We start from the raw sequence: 18,793 nt of genomic DNA, 5'->3' as shown, positions 1-18,793 counted from the left end.
GAGTTCGTCGCTCGTAATTTAATATCAGCATTCAATCACATTCTCTCAACTTAACGCTGAAAAACTCAGGGTGTATCACCAGAAGTAGTGCTTTTTTGACCAGTCTGCGTACAGCAAGTTCCATTCCTTGATTTTTTTTTCTCCACTCTTTCTCTTTCGTTGATACGGTGGATGGCGTGCGATTAAAAAAATTTGGTGCAATCAGTTTGAGAATCTTCAAATGATAGCGATGAGCAATCAACGACCTATTGAAGTCTATCGTTCCATTTTCTTTCCCATTGCATACACACCAACTTCTGTATTTGGCGAATGATGATTGTACATATATGTGTGCTCGGGATGCTTATGTGCTTAGCAAGAGTGAACAGTTTCTGTGTGAGTTCATAAAATGTGTATAATTTCTTGGCTGTTTCGCCGACGCCGCCGCCAAATGAAAATATATAAAAAAAATATGTGGCGGATCACACACAAGAGCAGAGCGAAAAAAAATCTGTTAATTTCTGTTGTTGTCATTATTTTCCTTTCTTTTCGTATCTTTCTTCGATCAATGTGTCTTTGCGCGTTTGGAGAACCTTCCGCAAATATATGCTGTGCGAATGTATGAGTGTATTTGTGTGTGAGAGAGTGTTTCACCGTTTAAAATGCAACAGAGAATCCGAGCATAAGTTGTGTGTGTGTGTGTGTGTGTGTGTGTGTGTGTGTGTGTGTGTGGATTTTCGGTAAATGATCCGTAGAACGAAGAGATACACACGAAAAAAAAGGCATACACACAACACAACGAACGGCGAATAGGGATTGTTGAACTCATAAATATCATAAAACGTGTATTTTTTTAGAGAAGGAGTCGATGAGAGTTGAGGTGCTTTGCATAAATGTTTGTTGTGTGCACTACGACACACATTGTGTGCACATCTAACGCTGCTTTTGCTCTGCTTTGCTCTCGCTCTTGTCGCTCGTTCTCGTTCGCTCACTCATTGCGCCTCAGCGACACATCCAGAGCCCAATGACTCATACACATCTATGCAAATACGTTTTTATTACGTTTCAATCAGGTTTCGTTCAGTTCTGTGATTTGTGGTGCTGTGTGTTTGGATTGCTTTCGCACCGTTCAATGATGCTTCGTTCTTATGATGATGCTGTTGTTCTTCTTTTTTTTTCAACAGGTTTCATTGTCCTAGCATACTTTGACTTCAAAGCACACTGTATCCGAACTCGTATCAGTGTATTGTTATTGCTACTGCTGTCGTTGGTAGCGAACTCTTTAAATATGCACAAGACCTAATCAGCTGATAGTCGAAATTATTATCTTTTTCGCCAACTGTTGGCCCATAGATAAACTCAACCATTCACCATTCATTCTCATTGTTAAACACCTCAAAAATGACATGATTTTTTCAACATATTTTTTTGTTGCCTGCCACTGACATGACATGTCTCTGTTTGAAAGACTACATATTCCTTTTACGTACTGCACAATTCATAAGAAAACAGAAGAAAAAAATTGCGTTAAACGAAAACAGAAATCGCTCCTTTTTTCGCGCACATTTCAGCGTTTCACATATTCTTGCCCCGTTTCGTCTGTCTCTCTTTTCATTTTTACTTTAGTTTTATTTTTATTTTGTCGCTGCTTTGCTGCTTTTGAATATAATAAATAATATAACGTATTTAACATTAAATGGCGACAACATACTCCAAGTGCACATCATGTTGAAGCGTTGTATTTTATTCGCGCATTTTTTTTATCTTCTTTTCATTTACTCACGTCGATTCGATTGCGTAGCGTTATTCTTTTTTTTAATTTGTGCAGATATTCGAAAGAGCTGAACTGATCATTGCAGCAATTCCGATGAGAAGTAACGAACATTTTATGCATGTGAATCCAAATTTAATTATATGCTAAGCATATTAGGGTGGGTAAACGACACCTTTTTTTGTGATTTCATTGAATGAATTCAATGACGAACCAATTGATGAAAAATTATTATATGATTTCAACTCCACCAAAAAAGAAGCACTTCATATTTACAAAAATGACAACATTATGTCAAAGAAGATGCCAACAAAAAAGAATTGCACCACACTAGCGAAGCAAATGTGATAGATGACGAAAGGATAGACGACTAGAAGACTTGATGACGGTAGTAGCGCGTTGATCGTGATGATGCATGAGTTTTTGGACTCAATATACGCATTTTATCACCGTTCATTTGTCTTTAGGTAGTTCAACAATGTGATTGTTTGTGTGCTCTGTTTTCATAATGCATTTGTCGTTTCATCTTCCTTTTTTGTGCATATACTTTTCAGTGCAGTGCGAGTATGTTTCTTCTGTCTCTTTCTCCCACTTCTTCTGTCTCTCGTCATCTTGTTTTGTATTCTGAGTCTTTTGTTCCGTAATTTAAAATGTTTGATATGCTGTTGCCGTGCACTCACTGCTTACGCGAGACTGCGAATTTGGAGACGTAGCGAGAGAGTATGCTGCTGAAAATGCATTTCAATTTTTGTCTCAAATGCGCTTCGTAGCAAGTAACATATAAAATCAGCAACGAATTTTGATGCGATCTTTCGATTTTTCGGTAAGTTTTATTTATACCAACATGCATTCCGCGTACGCGTTCTGTAAATTTTGCGTTTAAAATTGGTCAAAATGCGTGCTGCTGTACGTTTGTTGTTGTCGTCATCGTGGTTTTTTTTTGGGTTCGAAGCTGAGTGGGAATTTTTTTTCGATCGAGATGAGAAAGGGCAAAAAGGTAACCTTTTTATATTACGTAACTTGGACAACGAAGTATTCGTTGTTTAAGCGACCGAAGAATTTCAATTGAATCTGGCTTTTGGATGTTTTTGTCCTTCTGTATTCTTTGCACCAACTAAAGGACCAACGTTTTTGAGATGCGATTTCGTGAGAGAATCGATGTAATTTTAATTTTTCGGTTTGTTGTCGTTCGTTTGATCACAACGCCAAATTTTCCATCATTTTGTTGCAAAATTCTATTGCATTTCGAATAACTTTGATTGACATTAAAAAAAGGAGAAGAAAAAGAAGAGTTTCACCGCATCAAATGTACTGAGCTCGTATTGTTTGCGAAAGCCAATAAACTGGGGAATGTTGCTTGCTCAAATATCTCTTGTTGGTTTCGCGCGACAAAACGAGCTAAGCAATAACATCAACACAAAAAAGGTGACACAATCGAAGAATCCGGTACATGTTTACTGATTTCCTTGATTTGCGGTTGTAAAGACAAAACGATGATCGCATGATTCAAATGCGCTATGCATGCAACTACAGGCTAAAACCATTTCTATCTCTCTCTCTCTCTCGCTCGCTGGCTCTGCACATCTTTTAGAAAAATATTAAAATCATTCTCCCAGAACTGACTGACACACGGCGACGCGAACACAAAGAGTGAAAACACCCGCAGAAAGGTTCCATTAGTGCCGAGGCATATTAATGCGATGACATGTTTGTTGCCTGTTCTTCGTACGCTGTGTATATGTGTGTCTTTTTTTGTTGTTCATTTCGTTTTATTGCTGTTGCCGGTTGATCCAAACCCAAGCGAGATCTTTATACATTCTATTGTTCGATACACGAAGTTCATAATGCAAATTACAATGAAGTTGTGCGTAAATTAAATCCAACAAGGGAGTTTAGTATTCATTCTAACTTTTGTGATGGCTTCTTTGCATCTCTGAACTGAATTTCATTTCATAACAATTGCGCCTTCGAAAAATAACAATAAAACCATGTAATTTGAATAAAATCGCAACAACAGAGAAAAAGTTAACATAAAAAAGAAATCGTCGACCGCATCGACATGATGAGAAGAGCCAAAGCCAAGCTCGCATGATTTGATGCCATAATTTTTTTTAACTACTGTAATATTGTGTGATAATAATAAATTTGCAAATGAGAAAAGAAATAATGAATAAAAGAAGAAACGGTTATTTGGAATATATTTTCAGAATTCTCAAATGACGATGAGCATATCAGATTATTCTCTCTTACATTCCATCATCAGACACAGAGAGAGAGAGATACATGCGGAAATTCCTTTGTAAAACTTGTCTAGTCTGCGCGTGAAGCGAATCATCTTTTATTTTATGATGGCATTGTTAAAAACTACCGCCAACTAAATTAAAACAGTGAGTATTAAATAAACGTAAATGATTTTAAAATTAACGCAAACCACACTTTCTCATTTGAATTTTTAGCCATTATCATGGTTCTACTTCGTGTTTTTTGTTCGTTTTTTGCTGACTCTTCAATTCATCGGTGCGCAAATTTTTCTACAAAACTGCGCGTAGGTTTTTGATGATATTTATCAAAAAACGCCATTCAAAAGTTAAATTAAATGAAGATATCATTTGTATGGTATCTCATTTCTCTTCAATACCCCGTAAGCCATCACACAAACACATACACTCATTCTGGTCACCACACGCATTCATACTGATCAATAATGCCTGATGATTGCTTTGACCTTGAAAATAGAGATATTTGCATTAATTAACTGCTGGATATCGGTATTGATACATCCATCGACATATTGTTTGGCTTGCTTCTTTTGATTGTTGCTTTTTTTTATATATTTCTCGTATATTTCTCTCTTTTTTCATTTAGTGTTTTTTTTCCTTTTATCTTCAATCTTTTTCTTTGCTTGTTTCTTTCTCCTCGGACACATTTTTCAACTGGCTCAATTGAGACAATCCAGAAGGTACTTGTCTGTATGTGTGTATGCTCTTTGCGCGCGCGCACCCGATCAACTCAATCCATTCCAAATAAATCATGAATTTTATTATCAGTTTATGGATTCAACGTTTTTTCCATTCTGATATCGAATGCCTTTTTTATTGCAACCATTATATGAAAAGAAATAATAATAATAAGAAAAAGAAGAAGAAGAAGAAGAAGATCGATATTGATCCGTGTGGCTTTCAAAGAATGTTCAATTTTGACGCAACCGAGAAAAATCAATTCAGAAATAGAGACATTTTAAACAAAGTTATGCTTTTCATCAATAAATTTATTGCTGCGCTGCGGTAGCGCATGGCTTTAATAAAAACATGATCGCTCATCACATTTTCAATGTGTTATCTCAAACTGTGTTTGTTTGTGTAAAATATCACACAAAATGATTTTAAATATGAAACTTATCTAATTTAGTGGTTTCTTTTAAATTCATAAACACCGGACGAATGAATAAATGAACGAAAATAAATAATAAATTAAAGAACACTCTCGTAAAAAAAAACAATCGTCTTTCATCGTGAACGGTGTCCAATCAGTTGACAAAATTCCAATTAAATGGCTGGCAACAGTTCATAAAGTTGAGATAGGTATGCAGAAAGTGGGAGACACTTTTTTTATTCTTCCCAACATAAATTGCAAATGTCAAAAAATTGAAATATTATTTATCGATATAATAGGAAAAATATCCATAAAACAACGATTAAAAATCAATAATTAAATTCAGATGGCTTTTTTTTTGTAAACAGTTGCCATTGATAAATGTGTAAATGGTAGAATTTGATCGAAGCCGAAATATTTAAATTTTATACACCGCTGATGCCAGCTAATAAAAACGAGCCCGTCAACAATTCATTCACCCAAATGCGTATGTGTGTGGTTATCCGTTAAATTTTTTTTGCTTGGCGAAAAAAAAACAGAAAACTGACGATACATTTGTACACACAAAACAGACGATGAACTTTTTCAATTTTGATTACGGTTTCTAGATGGAAATTATTATACACATTTTTATACATACTACATGCTTTCTCTCGACGATGAACAAGAACCAAAAAATAACAAACAGACAAAAAATGTAGTCAACCAGAAAATGAAAACCAGCTTGCGAATATCATTCTGCAATTGCATTGTCGTTGTTGTTTTTAAAATCCGCCGATTTCAAAATTCACCAATCAGAAGCCAGCACGATTGCACATCGATAAAAAGACGATCAAAAAGTGCACCGTCTCATAAAATCGTTACATTGTAGCGAATTGATGACTCGATTTTATTGCAATGATTTAACAAAAGCAATTACCAATAAAAAAAAGTCTCCTTCACTCGATGTGTCTTTTTGCAAAACAAGAAAAAGAACAACACTTTTTATTTTACCCGGCACCACATGAATGGTGGTGAAGGTGGTAATTTCTCTTCAATTGTCGCAAAAAGGACTGTCTCTCTGTGTTAGACGATTTCGCAACTTTTTGTTCGGCAACGAACTAGTAGAGAAAGAACGACACCAAGTATTAATAAACTTCCGACGATTCTCATTATCTCAAAACATTGGTCGGCCGTAAAAAGTTTTAAAGTTTTTTACGGCTGTTTTGGCGGCAAGAGCTCTTTCGTGTACTAACTCCATTTTATTTTGCTCTGCAGATGGTTTCGCATTTTTCGCTAAAAATAAACAACACTTTTTTTTTGCACATTCTCTTGCATTAAATTGTAGTCATTTGTAATCTCGATGTGGCCATTTTGATGAACGTTTTGCATTTGCATTCGTGCAATTTTTCATGGCTTATGCCCGAGGTATGCCAGTTAACACCTAAAGTGAGACATTTACCAGTAATTACGGCAACAAACTGTCATAAATTGTGACGTAAAATGAGTAATTAAGCGTGAGATTGTCAATTTGTTGACGTTGTTTTGTCGAAACGAAGGCAAAAATCGAAAAATTTATTTATCAATTTTTACAAGCAACATCATTTAAATAAACAACGACAAAATATTGATGCAAATGAAGTCATAAAAAATTGCGTATATGTTAAAGGATAGACTTCAAGTTTAATCGGCAAAACATTCAGTTTATTGGAAATAAATATAAATTCTTGTTTAATTGAAAACAAGTACAGGATTTCATCTTAAAATAACAAAAATGCCATAAACAACAGATTTGTTTAAAAAAACATATATGTACTAAAACTAGCAGAAATCTAAAGGATCCGTGGTTTAAGCTACACTACAAATGCATTAGTAGTCATTTTCGATAGCTGGGATGGATTGTACAAATGTCTGATGTCTTTTAAAAACTGAAAAGAGATCTCTCGAGAGCAAGAACACAATAGTATTGAAACTTAGGTAGTAGAGCGGTTTGTAAGTTGTAACAGAATAATAGATTTGTTTGTCTTTGAACGAAATGGTCATTAAATAAACGAAATCAGTTTGTCTTTAAACAAAAAAAAATAAATCTACTCAGACTATTGTACAACAGTTTTGAAGTCATCGCGATGTTCCATTCAAATCGGTCAGCGGGACATAAACCACGGACATCAACCGTGTACGACTCACTTCGCCTCTCTCATTTTTATCATACTGGAATTACAAAATTAAATACGGATAAAAAATAGAAAATTAATTACAGTGAAATATATGAGCAGTTCCCATCGGCATTTTAATAAACAAACCATCTCCAAATATTGTGATCCATCCGGCTGTGGTCCAACGGGGCTTATTAAGCGACCTGGGTGTGAATCATATAACGGAAATTAATAAACAGGCAATGGAACATAATAGACAAATATTTAAAATAGAAAGGATAGCAATTCCGCCATAATGTAAAAGTGATTAACCGACCTCCATTCTTCAATTGATTCAACAGATTTTCAGGAGTCTTTGGAGCCGCAGCACCCACATGAATAATGTCATACGGTGCGAATTCCTCGTAACCATTTCTTCCATCGCCCTCTAAAATAAAGCAATGAACCATATTATAAATACATTCGCCATCGACATTAAACCGACTAAAACTAACCGACAATAATTAGTTCGCCATTCTTGATAAAAGTAGGATCGTCAGCGTTAATATTTTTAATCGACAACTCAACTAATGGTGCTTGATGCTCGATTCCAATGACAATTTTTTTACCGTTCGTCTTGCTTTCAACTGCTTTTCGATTCGCTCTCGCCAAACAAGCTGTTAAGTATCCTGAGCCCGAACCTACATCCAATGCTCTGCCACCATATTTGAACTTTTCAATCAGATACTCCAAAGCGTATGCGTGCTAAAATCGTTGCAACAAAAGTAAAAAGTCCACAATTAACATTACACAATGAATGCTTTTGAAGAGATTTAAGACGAAAAAAATAGATAAATCTGTGTTCACCATATGCGGTGCACTTATGGTTACACCATTGCCAATACTCTGTGGTGCGTCCACGTATGGTGTTTTTGGGCAATAGTATTTTCGATCCGTTTCTGTCATTAATTCCTTCACTTTTCGCGTTTTAATCACGTCAAACACTATAAATACCAAAGAAAATAATATCATTTCGCATTATATATATATTTTTTGCACTATATTGAGAAACAAATATGACGATAATACTAATCTTGACTTAAGTTCGATGAACTTTGTTCTACCCAATAACATTAGAAATGGAAATGGATTTTTCATAAAAATATTTTGTTCCGAATATATTTTACCTTCGAGTTGATTCATTAAATCAGCATTATTGGTTCCAGATGATCTCCAAGCCATTTGGAATGGATAAAAATTATGCGAATTTCTCAAAAGACAAATAGTTTCCTTCGTGAGACGAAGCAAGATCTTGACCATAGCAAAACTATTCACTTGGTTTTATAAAATACGCATTGAATCAGCTGAACGCAATAATAACAAAGACAGAGACAGCTAAACCGTAAACGTCAAAATGTACTAATATATTTGTCAGCCAATGAAACTGCACTGTCTTATTCAACTTGCCTTACAATTTGAGTTCAAAAAACGTACATTTAAAATGGAACGATTCAATTCTTCGATGATTATTAAATTGATGAAAAATGAAAACTTTTTTAGTGACAACTATTTTAATATAGAAAAAATAATCGCGCACATTGTTTATGTTTTTCGAATTGGGGTGCGTTCTTCGCGTCGTAATTCAACGGAACAAATCGATTTATTGCGTTTCATTTGCTTAAAAATATTCAACAATCGAACCGAGTATTTCTTCTTTGAATTTTACAAAAAAATCTAATCAAATTTCGCACAAAATACAATTAAATATCATTCTCATTCAGTCAATTTTATGTTAAACTGTTTCATTGATTGAAAAAACGAAATGAAACAAGTTTCCAACTGGGAACAGAACGATATGCACTGACAGCAAAATGCTGACAGTATTTTGACATTTAAAATAATATCTAGAAAATAGTGAACGGAGTAAAAGAAAACAAACAAACGAAGGAGGAAAATAAAATTTTCAGTTTTTTCTACATTTTATAAGCAAAATCAGTGTTGGCAGCTTGATAAAAGACTGTAAGTTCAATTCTCAGTTAAATTAATACGCGAAAATCTGTTTGTGATTTGCAATTAACACGGATAGAATGTTAAAAAAAACTCTTTAAATAGTGCGTCGCAATTACGCACAATAACAGCAATAACAACAACAACAACATCCAAATCACTATTATCATAAAATCATCAAATATTTGACTTAGTTGCAACAATTTCATGAATATTTTCAATATTTCAGTTGAAAACAGTTTGGTTGTGATAAAAATGAGCAGTCGCACGGTGCCAACGCAAAAAATCAATGCCTGTGGTGAAATTGATTTAACACGTAAGACAGCGTCCAAAATTGAATTTATTTAACCTTCGACTTCGATTTATTTTATTCTAATTGTGTCTGATTTTTACTTTGCATTTCTTTTGTATGTCTATAAATAAAATGCACTACAGCTGAATTTTCACAGCACATGAGCCAATTGTGTATGAGCAGTGAATATTCAGACGTGGCGTTTATCGTCGAAGGTGTTAAATTACCAGCTCACAAAATACTACTCGCAGCGCGCAGTTCATATTTTCGTGCATTGCTGTATGGTGGTTTGTGCGAAACAAATCAAAATGAAATTGAGTTAAAAGTTCCACTCGAAGCATTCAAAGCCTTACTAGAGTATATTTATACGGGCTGCATGTCATTGGCCAAAATGAAGGAGGAAAACATTTTGGATTCACTCGGTTTGGCCAACCAATATGGCTTTGAAACATTAGAATTAGCCATTTCAACGTACTTAACCAACAGTTTATCATTGAAAAATTGCTGCGCCATTCTCGATGCAGCACGGTTGTACAATTTAGACACACTCAGCGATTTCACACTCACATTTATGGATCGAAATTCGACTGATTTACTGAATGCCAGCACATTTAAGACATTGTCACAAGACTCACTCTGCACATTACTGCAAAGAGATTCATTTTTCGCGCCCGAAGTTAACATTTTTAATGCTGTTTATGATTGGTGTAAAAATAATCCAAACGCAGATATTGAGGTATATTTAAGGCATATTTTTATGTTAGAAATCGCAAAATTATCATTTTATTGCTATTTTTGACGTTTTATTTCAGACGGTTGTATCATTCGTTCGTTTGCCATTGATGAATCTCAAGCAATTGCTAAGAGTCGTTCGACCATGTGCAATTTTGGATCCAGACCGTCTTTTGGATGCAATTGAAGAGCAAACCACTTCAAAGAATCTCGTTTATCGTGGCGCCCTTTGTAAGTAACCAAAATCTATTTGAAAATGTCTTATTTGGTAAAAAAAAATTTGAATTTTTCAGGGCCCGAAGAGAATGTTGCTTCAGCCAAATTCAACTCGAAAACAATTAGAGGTGAATTGCGATCAGCACTACTTGACGGTGATGTTACAAATTACGACATGGAAAAAGGTAATTATTGCAGTGTATGAAACGACATAAAAAAAACAATAATTTAAAATTGTGTTTCACCATCAAAATTCAGGTTATACGCGTCACTCCATCAACGATGCCAATGATCTAAGCATTATAGTTGAATTGGGTACAATCAGCATCATAAATCACATGAAAATGTTGCTGTGGGATCGTGATACGCGCAGTTACTCGTACTACATTGAAACGTCAGTTGATCAAAACAATTGGCATCGCGTTGTAGATCACACAAAATACATGTGTCGTTCATGGCAATTTTTATACTTTCCATCACGAGCGGTTCGTTTCATAAAGCTGGTTGGCACACACAATACATGCAACAAAGTGTTTCATGTGGTTGCACTCGAGGCGTACTATACAATGCGAATGCCGACTCTAGTCAATGGTCTTGTGTTGCCTACGTACAACGTTGCAACCGTTGAAATGTCATCAATGGTTATCGAAGGAGTTAGTCGTACACGGAATGCACTTCTCAATGGTGATGTCAAAAATTATGACTGGGACTCTGGATATACGTGCCATCAATTAGGTATGAGTTGATTCAAATGTCATATCGGTTGTACATATTTTATGGAAATCGTTTTCTTTTTGTTGTATAGGGAGCGGTGTCATAGTCGTTCAACTTGGTCAGCCGTATTACATTGGTTCGATGCGATTGTTGTTGTGGGACTGTGATTCGAGAACGTACAGTTTTTTCATTGAGACATCTGTGAACCAAAAGGATTGGGAAATGGCTGTCGATAAAAAAGACGAGCAGCTTCGATCTTGGCAACAATTCATATTTGAACCTCGACCGGTTGTATTCATTAAAATCGTTGGCACTTACAACACAGCAAATGAGGTTTGTATTTGACGTGGAAAAATGTAAAAAGTACAATGATTTAACTTTTATCGTAATTTTTTGTAGATTTTTCATTGTGTGCATTTCGAATGTCCGGCCGATTTGCCGAAACAAACAATCGAAGCACAGATAGCTTCGGCTTTGGCATCAGCAAGCAAAAGTTCATCTTCATCGCACGCCAAATCTAACTCAAGCTCTCTAGAGCCCTTAAACATTGATTCGGAATAAATAGTTAAACAAAAAAAAAGGTTTCTACTCGAACAATCGATCAACAACATGTAATCTCTAAAAACACACCACATATATATTTGCCCAAACCCTCAAAATTATTCTCAAATTGTATTCTCAATTGTATTATTTTTACATAGACATAATTCTTAACTCAAATCAAATCTAGTTCAAATGATCAAATTGTAAAGAAATAATAATCGGTTATAACAAATATGATTGTGCGAGAATGTATGTGAGACTTCTCCCGAGACTTCGTTAAGGTGTAACACAGCCATACAAAAAATCTCAATTTTTATATGGTGGTGGTGCTACATTTCAATAAAATCTCAAGTGAAGTCTTACATTCGTTTGAGAGCATTCATATTATTCTGTTCATATTTCATCTTATTTATTGAGGGCCATTGGCAATAATATTTAATACTTTATAGCTATATACAATTAGAATGTAAATTATTTTCAAAGTCTTGAATAAATTTACGCTTTTTTGATTATTAATTTGGTGCACATTTTTATATCTTTCTCGACGATAAATTTCTACAGTTTTTACTAGCAACATTGCTGAGTGTATGAGTTTCTGCAAATAGTCTTGCTTTATGAGACAAAATGATTTGTTTCAATTGCCTAGACGTACTTACTATTTTTGCTCTTCCCTCAATCACCTATAAAAGTCACTGACTTCGTAATACTTTCTTTCTTAGTGTAGAACAAACAGATTTGATATTTGAGTACTTTGAAGAATAAAAAAAATGCAAAATCGTTCATTGGGAGCATTTAATAATAGAATTTTTGAACACAATTTAAAATTGTGTTTTAAAAATGAATTACATTCCAATATATCCAAGCATATTTTGAATCTTATATGAATATTTCAGCATACTTAAACAGATCAATTATCCTAGTTATTTCGATTTTGTCGTTCCCGAATTTTCTGCAATAAATCGTCTTTCCATTTTTCGTCTAAATCACCTTGTGCCCAGGTCGGAATGTTTGATGTTGGAATTTGAAAATTGGCCATTGCTGACATTATCTGAGAGAAAATCACCAAAAATCATATTTAAGAATGTGTCACCAAGTGTATACTGAATTTTATTACCTGTTCGGTTCTTGTCGAATCTAAAACGATATTTGTTGATTCTGGTCTTGGTGCATTCCACACTTCACGTTCAATTTCAGCATTTATTGATGGAACAACAATGTTCGTTTCAGGGGCTTGCGTTGGTGCATTGAATGCCTATAATAAAAACGAACTTTATAACAAATTATATAATTTTTTGTAATGTAAAACAAACCGAATAATCAAAATGATCATCTTCGTCGTCGTCGTTCTCTTGGTCGTTGACGTTATTGTCTTCACTTCTGTATTCCATTGTCTCTTCGTCCAAAGAAAGTGGCTGATATCCAACATATCCAGCGTCAATAATTTCCATGTCACTGTCATCGCTGGCTGTTGTATTTCCACCGTGCATTGGTAATTGGTTTGCTACCGGTCGAGAAATATTATTTTCGCCGCTTGGTGAATCAGGAGAACCCATTTTATGCAAAAATATACGGAGCAAAAATTATACAAAATACTACTTTGTTTGTATCACTGTTCTTACAAGTGTCACGCTGACAGACGACAGATAGAATGACTTATGCATTCAATACGGTCAATGAAGAATCGAGTGAGGCTCACAACCATCTGGTTTTGGTCCAGGGTAAATAGCCTGGACAAATGTATCGAAATGCGTAACAGGTTTTGTCAAACATTTCAAATGTTCTTTTTACATGGACGAACATTCCCCATGAAAAACACAGTCTTCAAGAAAAATTTTAAATTGTGCAAACATTTATAAAGAAAACCTATATTCAAGCATAGCCGATCACATGAATGCAGAAAAAACACATAGTAAGAACGTATAGTGTAAAACACAAGCGGTTTTTTCTACTTTGCATAATTGAATCACGCACATGTCATTATACTTTTACGACTATCTCTCTAAAGACAGCAAGAAGAAAAAATCAAGGAATTTATTAAGAATTTTATAAAATGATATCATAAAATGTTGTATGATAAACATACAGACAGATACATGTGTCACACCAAGCTATATTCAATGATCACCAGCCATACATAATGCTCCGTTTTTATAGAAAACAGAATGTGTGCCACATTATTTTCTAGATCATTTGAAACTCGTACGTGAGACCATCTCATTATGAAAATAAATCCAAGCATTGCATTTGAGTATAAGAAACCCTTTTACTTCTGCTGGGCCCGTAATTTGGTTTACAAATCTGAACAAAGCGGTAAATGTTGTGCAATAGTTTAAAAGCATCCATTAAATATTTTGAACATCTTTGAAAATGATTGCCCAAAACTTGAAATGAGCATAAGCGTTTTTACGCTCTTTTTTATAGCTTGTTTCATTGATAGGCAAAAAAGTTTTTCATTTGTAAGATTTCTTTATCAAAACCAAATAGGGTGTACATATTTCTTCGGCAAATTATTGAAGTTAGCCATTGCAGTGTAATATTCGGAGCAAAAATTCACCAAATTAAGTTATTTTAAAATTTTGAAATTGTGTCAATATATGAATTCGTTTTTGTATTATCAAAAGACTTTTCTGCGTCTTCAATATCAATTCATACCAATCAAGATCAAACCCAACCAAAATTTCGTTTTTCAAATATTTTCACTTTTTTATTTCACCCTAAGATACAAAAGCCACTCTTCTTTGTTATTTGCCGTAAAAGTTATATCAAGTATATTTATGTCAAAACGAAATCATATCAAAATGATAAGATCCACAACCGAATCGGACATAGTTTCAGTGGTGGCAGAATTTATGACAAATCGAATTGGCATAATAAACAAAATCTTGTTTTTCAATCGAATCTTTTCCATCGGAAGGATAAGCCGGAAGTTTAAACATATCGGAAAAATCTGTTCTCACTATATGCCCAAACTTCGATTTCGTGTGATTATTCACTTTTTCATAAGACTAGAAACCGAAAATAAAATTGATCACTTTTTAAACGATGTTCGAAGGGAAATTACTTCATTTTTGTGCAAAATACAATATCCGCTCTAAATAATATCTGAATAAAAAAAGTTGTAAAATGCGTAAAAAATGGAGTTAGTTTTCTTTTCAATTGCGTTGGCAAAATGGTTGATCGTTTCTTTAATAGCATTGCAATGATACATATAAGATACGAGTCTTGAATTGCACTTTCATCCATCGGAATTGTGGTAACAAGCTGCGTGAGAAAATCAACTCGAATGCTAAATGAAACTCGGAAGTGATATAAAACGTTTTCTGTTTATCTGTGACCATGGAGTTTTTTCCCGCTTCTTCTTCATTGGAATTATTTCAAACTCTTAGAAACCACTATTTTTATAAAATGCTTTGGATTTGCTGAGTTGTTTCAAAAGACTTTTTGCTTATTCAGCACATTGCGTTGTTCAATGTTTACGAGATTTTGAATATGAAAAAGCAATTATTTGAAAGTCAATAGAAAATTGTACAGAATTCTATGTGAGTTAAAAAAGTGTTCTTTATTTCTCGTGCAAAAAGAAAACCATAAATGATTTAAAACAAGTGTATTGATTTGATATCGGTGCTGCACCGTAAAAAAATGCTATATGTGCTTGTGGCGAAGCCGAAAAGGAAATGCGAATGAATATATCGACGATGCAATGGAATTTATAGCAAATACCAGGTGCAAAATGCAATATTTCTACTATATCTTTTGCCTGCAATCCTTTCATTTTGTTGTTTATATTGCTTTTTTCACGAGCGTATGCGCTCATTCTGAGAACAAAATGGTATACATTCTTGGATTTGGAGGCCGATTCAAATCGACGTATGCGCTTTTTATGAGTGTAATTTCTATTTTTTTTTTTCTCTATTGCCTAAATGCAAAAAAACATGCAGTCAACGTATATACGGCTAATGCTATGCACCACTGAATTGGCCGCAAGTTTTTGTGCTGGAGACGGTTTTTACCGCACCGCTTTCACCCGGCAACGAACGGCGCGGCTATATGTCCCTGCAATAAACTAGTAATTCATTTACTAGTCATAAATTTTATGGAATTATTCTCTCTCTTCCTGGCTTAGTCTGAATGAATATTATAAACTTTCTGGTCGATGTTGGTAGCTTCGTAAATGGTTTTCATGGTGATTGTGATGCTGGGTATAGATTTTGTGCCCAATCCTTTTATTTCAAATGCATCTATGCCGGTCAAACCGGCGTCAATTTCCGGTGCAGTTGGTCCCAGAATTCTCCATTCTTCAGATGATTCATTTTGCATAAACCTCAATGGCCAATGGTTATGTTTTTTTTTTGCTTTTGTTTCTAATAAATCGGACGATGGCAACTTTTTACGTTGTTGTTTTCATTTCGAATCGTTTGCTTTTATTTGAAGTTTGAAAAACTGAAAATCAATTACCAAAATCCAAATGGAGTCGAGACTATATTGGTGAATTTTTCATGTGATTGGTTTTGTTATTCGTGCGAATGACACATAACATTGTTTTTAGATTAAAAACGCCACATTGGCATATCAATTGGTAATTTGGTAATGGAGTTTTACATCATGTTTTACGCATGCAGAATATGTGATAAATTATTTAAAGTGAGCGCGGTTCTTAATAGCGAGCGGTATGCACAATCTATATTAATACAATTCAAAATGTATTAGTCAAGCCAAATTCAAATCGAATGGAATTAGGACAAAAAATGAATCCGATTACAAAAATATCTCATGTTTAACAATAGCATCATCATCAAGGATTATTAAATAGGTGTCAAACGAAGTGGGATTGACAGTTCGACAGTTAAGTCATCAAAAAAAAACCTCTAATTCAATTTAAATGATGCACATCAAAATAACATGTCGCTATCAATCACACGCATTATATCGATTGAGTTTAGTTGTGCCGGGGGATGGGACAATTTTGGATGAAAATGAGGTTTCTCGCTATAAGTTACGCCAACCGCTTTTTACCTCGAACATCATTATGGTTGGGTGGATGTATTGATATTTGTTATTGTATGCAGCATTTCCACTTTATTTCTAATGAAACAAAGAAAAAGGTCCAACGGTAAATCCCATAAAATAATAAGAGTAGAAGCTTTTATCTACGCAGGAATGGATCTAATTAAAAAATACATTGGAAATAAAAAGCAATATGGCTTCAGGCAGTTGTTTATGCCAAGAACAAATTAATAACTTTCCGCAATCGATTTTATTTATTATTATCACTCTCATTCGGATCTGGGGTTTATTTGAAGATGCTTAACATCCACCAACATAAGCCCACTTGCTGATTGCTGTACGCGCCACTTTACTTCTATTCTTGAATTCAGTTAGAGAGCAACATATTTTAAATTCAATGATCGACACACTTTTTCGCAGTCTGTTTGGCTTGCTTACGCTCACATTCACTCCTCTCTGTGTAAAGTAAATTCTGATTAATTTGGTTAAAAGCGATGCGCATCGAATATGTACGTGACAAATCCCTCGCCAAATTATAAAGCGGTAATAATTAGTCACGGATATTCGATTCTCGTAGGTCTGGTCGGGTATTTTTGCAGGTAAAACGAGCTTTCCGCTCGTTTTATCCCAGAGTTTACATTACGATTAATTTGTCACCCGTTTTTCAGTTTGTGTTGTTTCCTTTTTGTCATTTATAATCGGATTGGCTTCGACAAATGCAAACGAGCCTTCTGCTGCAGCAGCCAAAAAAGAGTGAGATAGAGAGAGCAACAAAAACAGTTCAAAATATTTGTACTATTTAGACGAAGACGATGGATAAAATGTTCAATTCACTCATCATTTGTCACATAATGTGCGAACGCATGATGTCAGATGTATTACAATGATTTTTTCCGTCTTCGTTGTAACGAGTTTTTATGGATTCATACATCTTTGTGGTATATAATATGATGTGTAAATATTAGTTAATATGGTGACCCCCGTCACTGTCATTCATTTGCCACTGTTTTTCATGATATGTTTGCATAGTATCGCACTTTGCTATTGAAACGAAGGAGCTCTTGACTTTTTCCAACACATTTTAATCGCTTCCACTTATTTTAAAAACATTCCTTCTGCCAGTTTAATTTCATTAGACAAAATTCATTGTTCTTTTGTCAACTCCAGAGTTATGTTGTTGCATGAATGCGTCGACAGAAACCAAAATACTAACCAGACTTTCATATTGGGTTGAAAAAGGTGTGTTGATGTTGAACCAGCCAACGAAAAAAATGGTGATGGTAAAATATGCTCCGAACATTGCTTCATTTTAACCGAAAATTAATTTGTTCATAATAATAATGTAAATGCTTGCACACACGATGAATACAAACAACATCATTTTGCAAAGGAGCAAAAAAAGTTTCTCTATGCATGCAAATTACTCCGCATAAAACGTGTACATTTTCAACCGGATATACATGCCTATTTGAATACTGCTGCCAAAAAAAAGCGCACACATGCGAAAACACTTTATTTTGCCAAACTCCAATTTCGTGCTGACGGCGAAGGCGAGTGGCTGAAGTCTTGCGCTCGTTATGCACACACAATCCTTACGCCCGCCGTGTTTTTGTGCCTGACGTTGTTTATTATATTGCTTTCCCTTGCAAAAAATATACACTTTTTTCTGCTCCACAGAAGATAAGAGAATTGATAAGCATCAAAAATTCCTGCTTCTATCGCATTATGCAAATCACTTTCCTTCGAACAATCTTTTGTACAATTTAAATAGATACAACCCTTAAACACCAGCAAAACGATTAGTTACTAAATTTTAATTTGAAAATCTAAAAAAGGCTGAACGTAAATTGAATAAAATGTTCTTTTATGTGAATTCTTTTCGACTTTTCGTTACATTTCGGCGAACAAAACTTCAAAAATTAAATAAAATTGAAGAAACAGTAACATTTTTAATCCGTTTCTACGACAAAGAAGCCCAAGAAAATACAGAATATTTAATTTTTGTTGAAAAAGCATATATTAAAGAACTACAGTTAGTTACAATTTGTC

General features: G+C 34.5%; 3 protein-coding genes across 3 annotated transcripts; 1 reads left to right on the top strand and 2 right to left on the bottom strand.

The window, feature by feature from the left end:
• Positions 1-6,783: 6,783 nt before the first annotated feature.
• LOC116341097 (protein-L-isoaspartate(D-aspartate) O-methyltransferase) lies at positions 6,784-8,634 on the bottom strand. Its single transcript, XM_031767964.1, has 6 exons — positions 8,424-8,634; positions 8,104-8,240; positions 7,752-8,001; positions 7,574-7,684; positions 7,405-7,460; positions 6,784-7,312 (listed from the first exon to the last, which is right to left on the bottom strand). Exons 1-6 carry the CDS (start codon positions 8,554-8,556, stop codon positions 7,220-7,222), a joined length of 780 nt encoding a protein of 259 aa, XP_031623824.1. The 5' UTR covers positions 8,557-8,634; the 3' UTR covers positions 6,784-7,219.
• A 506-nt stretch (positions 8,635-9,140) lies between these two features.
• On the top strand, positions 9,141-12,256 carry LOC116341096 (BTB/POZ domain-containing protein 9). Its single transcript, XM_031767963.1, has 8 exons — positions 9,141-9,255; positions 9,473-9,559; positions 9,679-10,271; positions 10,348-10,498; positions 10,561-10,668; positions 10,742-11,218; positions 11,289-11,530; positions 11,597-12,256. The coding sequence occupies exons 2-8, from the start codon at positions 9,499-9,501 to the stop codon at positions 11,756-11,758; spliced, it is 1,794 nt and encodes a 597-aa protein (XP_031623823.1). The 5' UTR covers positions 9,141-9,255; positions 9,473-9,498; the 3' UTR covers positions 11,759-12,256.
• Positions 12,257-12,518: 262 nt separating this feature from the next.
• LOC116341224 (male-enhanced antigen 1) lies at positions 12,519-13,373 on the bottom strand. Its single transcript, XM_031768163.1, has 3 exons — positions 13,051-13,373; positions 12,855-12,992; positions 12,519-12,788 (listed from the first exon to the last, which is right to left on the bottom strand). The coding sequence occupies exons 1-3, from the start codon at positions 13,291-13,293 to the stop codon at positions 12,657-12,659; spliced, it is 513 nt and encodes a 170-aa protein (XP_031624023.1). The 5' UTR covers positions 13,294-13,373; the 3' UTR covers positions 12,519-12,656.
• Between the last annotated feature and the right edge of the window lie 5,420 nt (positions 13,374-18,793).

This window comes from Contarinia nasturtii, unplaced genomic scaffold, assembly GCF_009176525.2.
Source record: "Contarinia nasturtii isolate CC-2019 unplaced genomic scaffold, AAFC_CNas_1.1 Cnas_scaffold_695, whole genome shotgun sequence".
In the NCBI taxonomy this organism is placed as follows: domain Eukaryota; kingdom Metazoa; phylum Arthropoda; class Insecta; order Diptera; family Cecidomyiidae; genus Contarinia; species Contarinia nasturtii.
The sequence above is the reverse complement of the archived record's forward strand: the minus strand, read 5'-3'. Positions and strand labels throughout refer to the sequence as shown.

Bases quoted from the DNA above. Each gene is read 5' to 3' on its own strand.
- LOC116341097 (XM_031767964.1), bottom strand. From the start codon at position 8,556: ATGGTCAAGATCTTGCTTCGTCTCACGAAGGAAACTATTTGTCTTTTG. The intron at 8,002-8,103 runs GTGAACACAGAT...CAACGATTTTAG, and splicing joins CCATAAGTGCACCGCATATG to CACGCATACGCTTTGGAGTA. The intron at 7,461-7,573 runs GTCGGTTAATCA...ATTCACACCCAG, and splicing joins GAATCAATTGAAGAATGGAG to GTCGCTTAATAAGCCCCGTT.
- LOC116341096 (XM_031767963.1), top strand. From the start codon at position 9,499: ATGAGCAGTCGCACGGTGCCAACGCAAAAAATCAATGCCTGTGGTGAA. The intron at 10,272-10,347 runs GTATATTTAAGG...GTTTTATTTCAG, and splicing joins ATCCAAACGCAGATATTGAG to ACGGTTGTATCATTCGTTCG. The intron at 11,219-11,288 runs GTATGAGTTGAT...TTTGTTGTATAG, and splicing joins ATATACGTGCCATCAATTAG to GGAGCGGTGTCATAGTCGTT.
- LOC116341224 (XM_031768163.1), bottom strand. From the start codon at position 13,293: ATGGGTTCTCCTGATTCACCAAGCGGCGAAAATAATATTTCTCGACCG. The intron at 12,993-13,050 runs GTTTGTTTTACA...TTTTTATTATAG, and splicing joins ATGATCATTTTGATTATTCG to GCATTCAATGCACCAACGCA. The intron at 12,789-12,854 runs GTAATAAAATTC...ATTTTCTCTCAG, and splicing joins ATTCGACAAGAACCGAACAG to ATAATGTCAGCAATGGCCAA.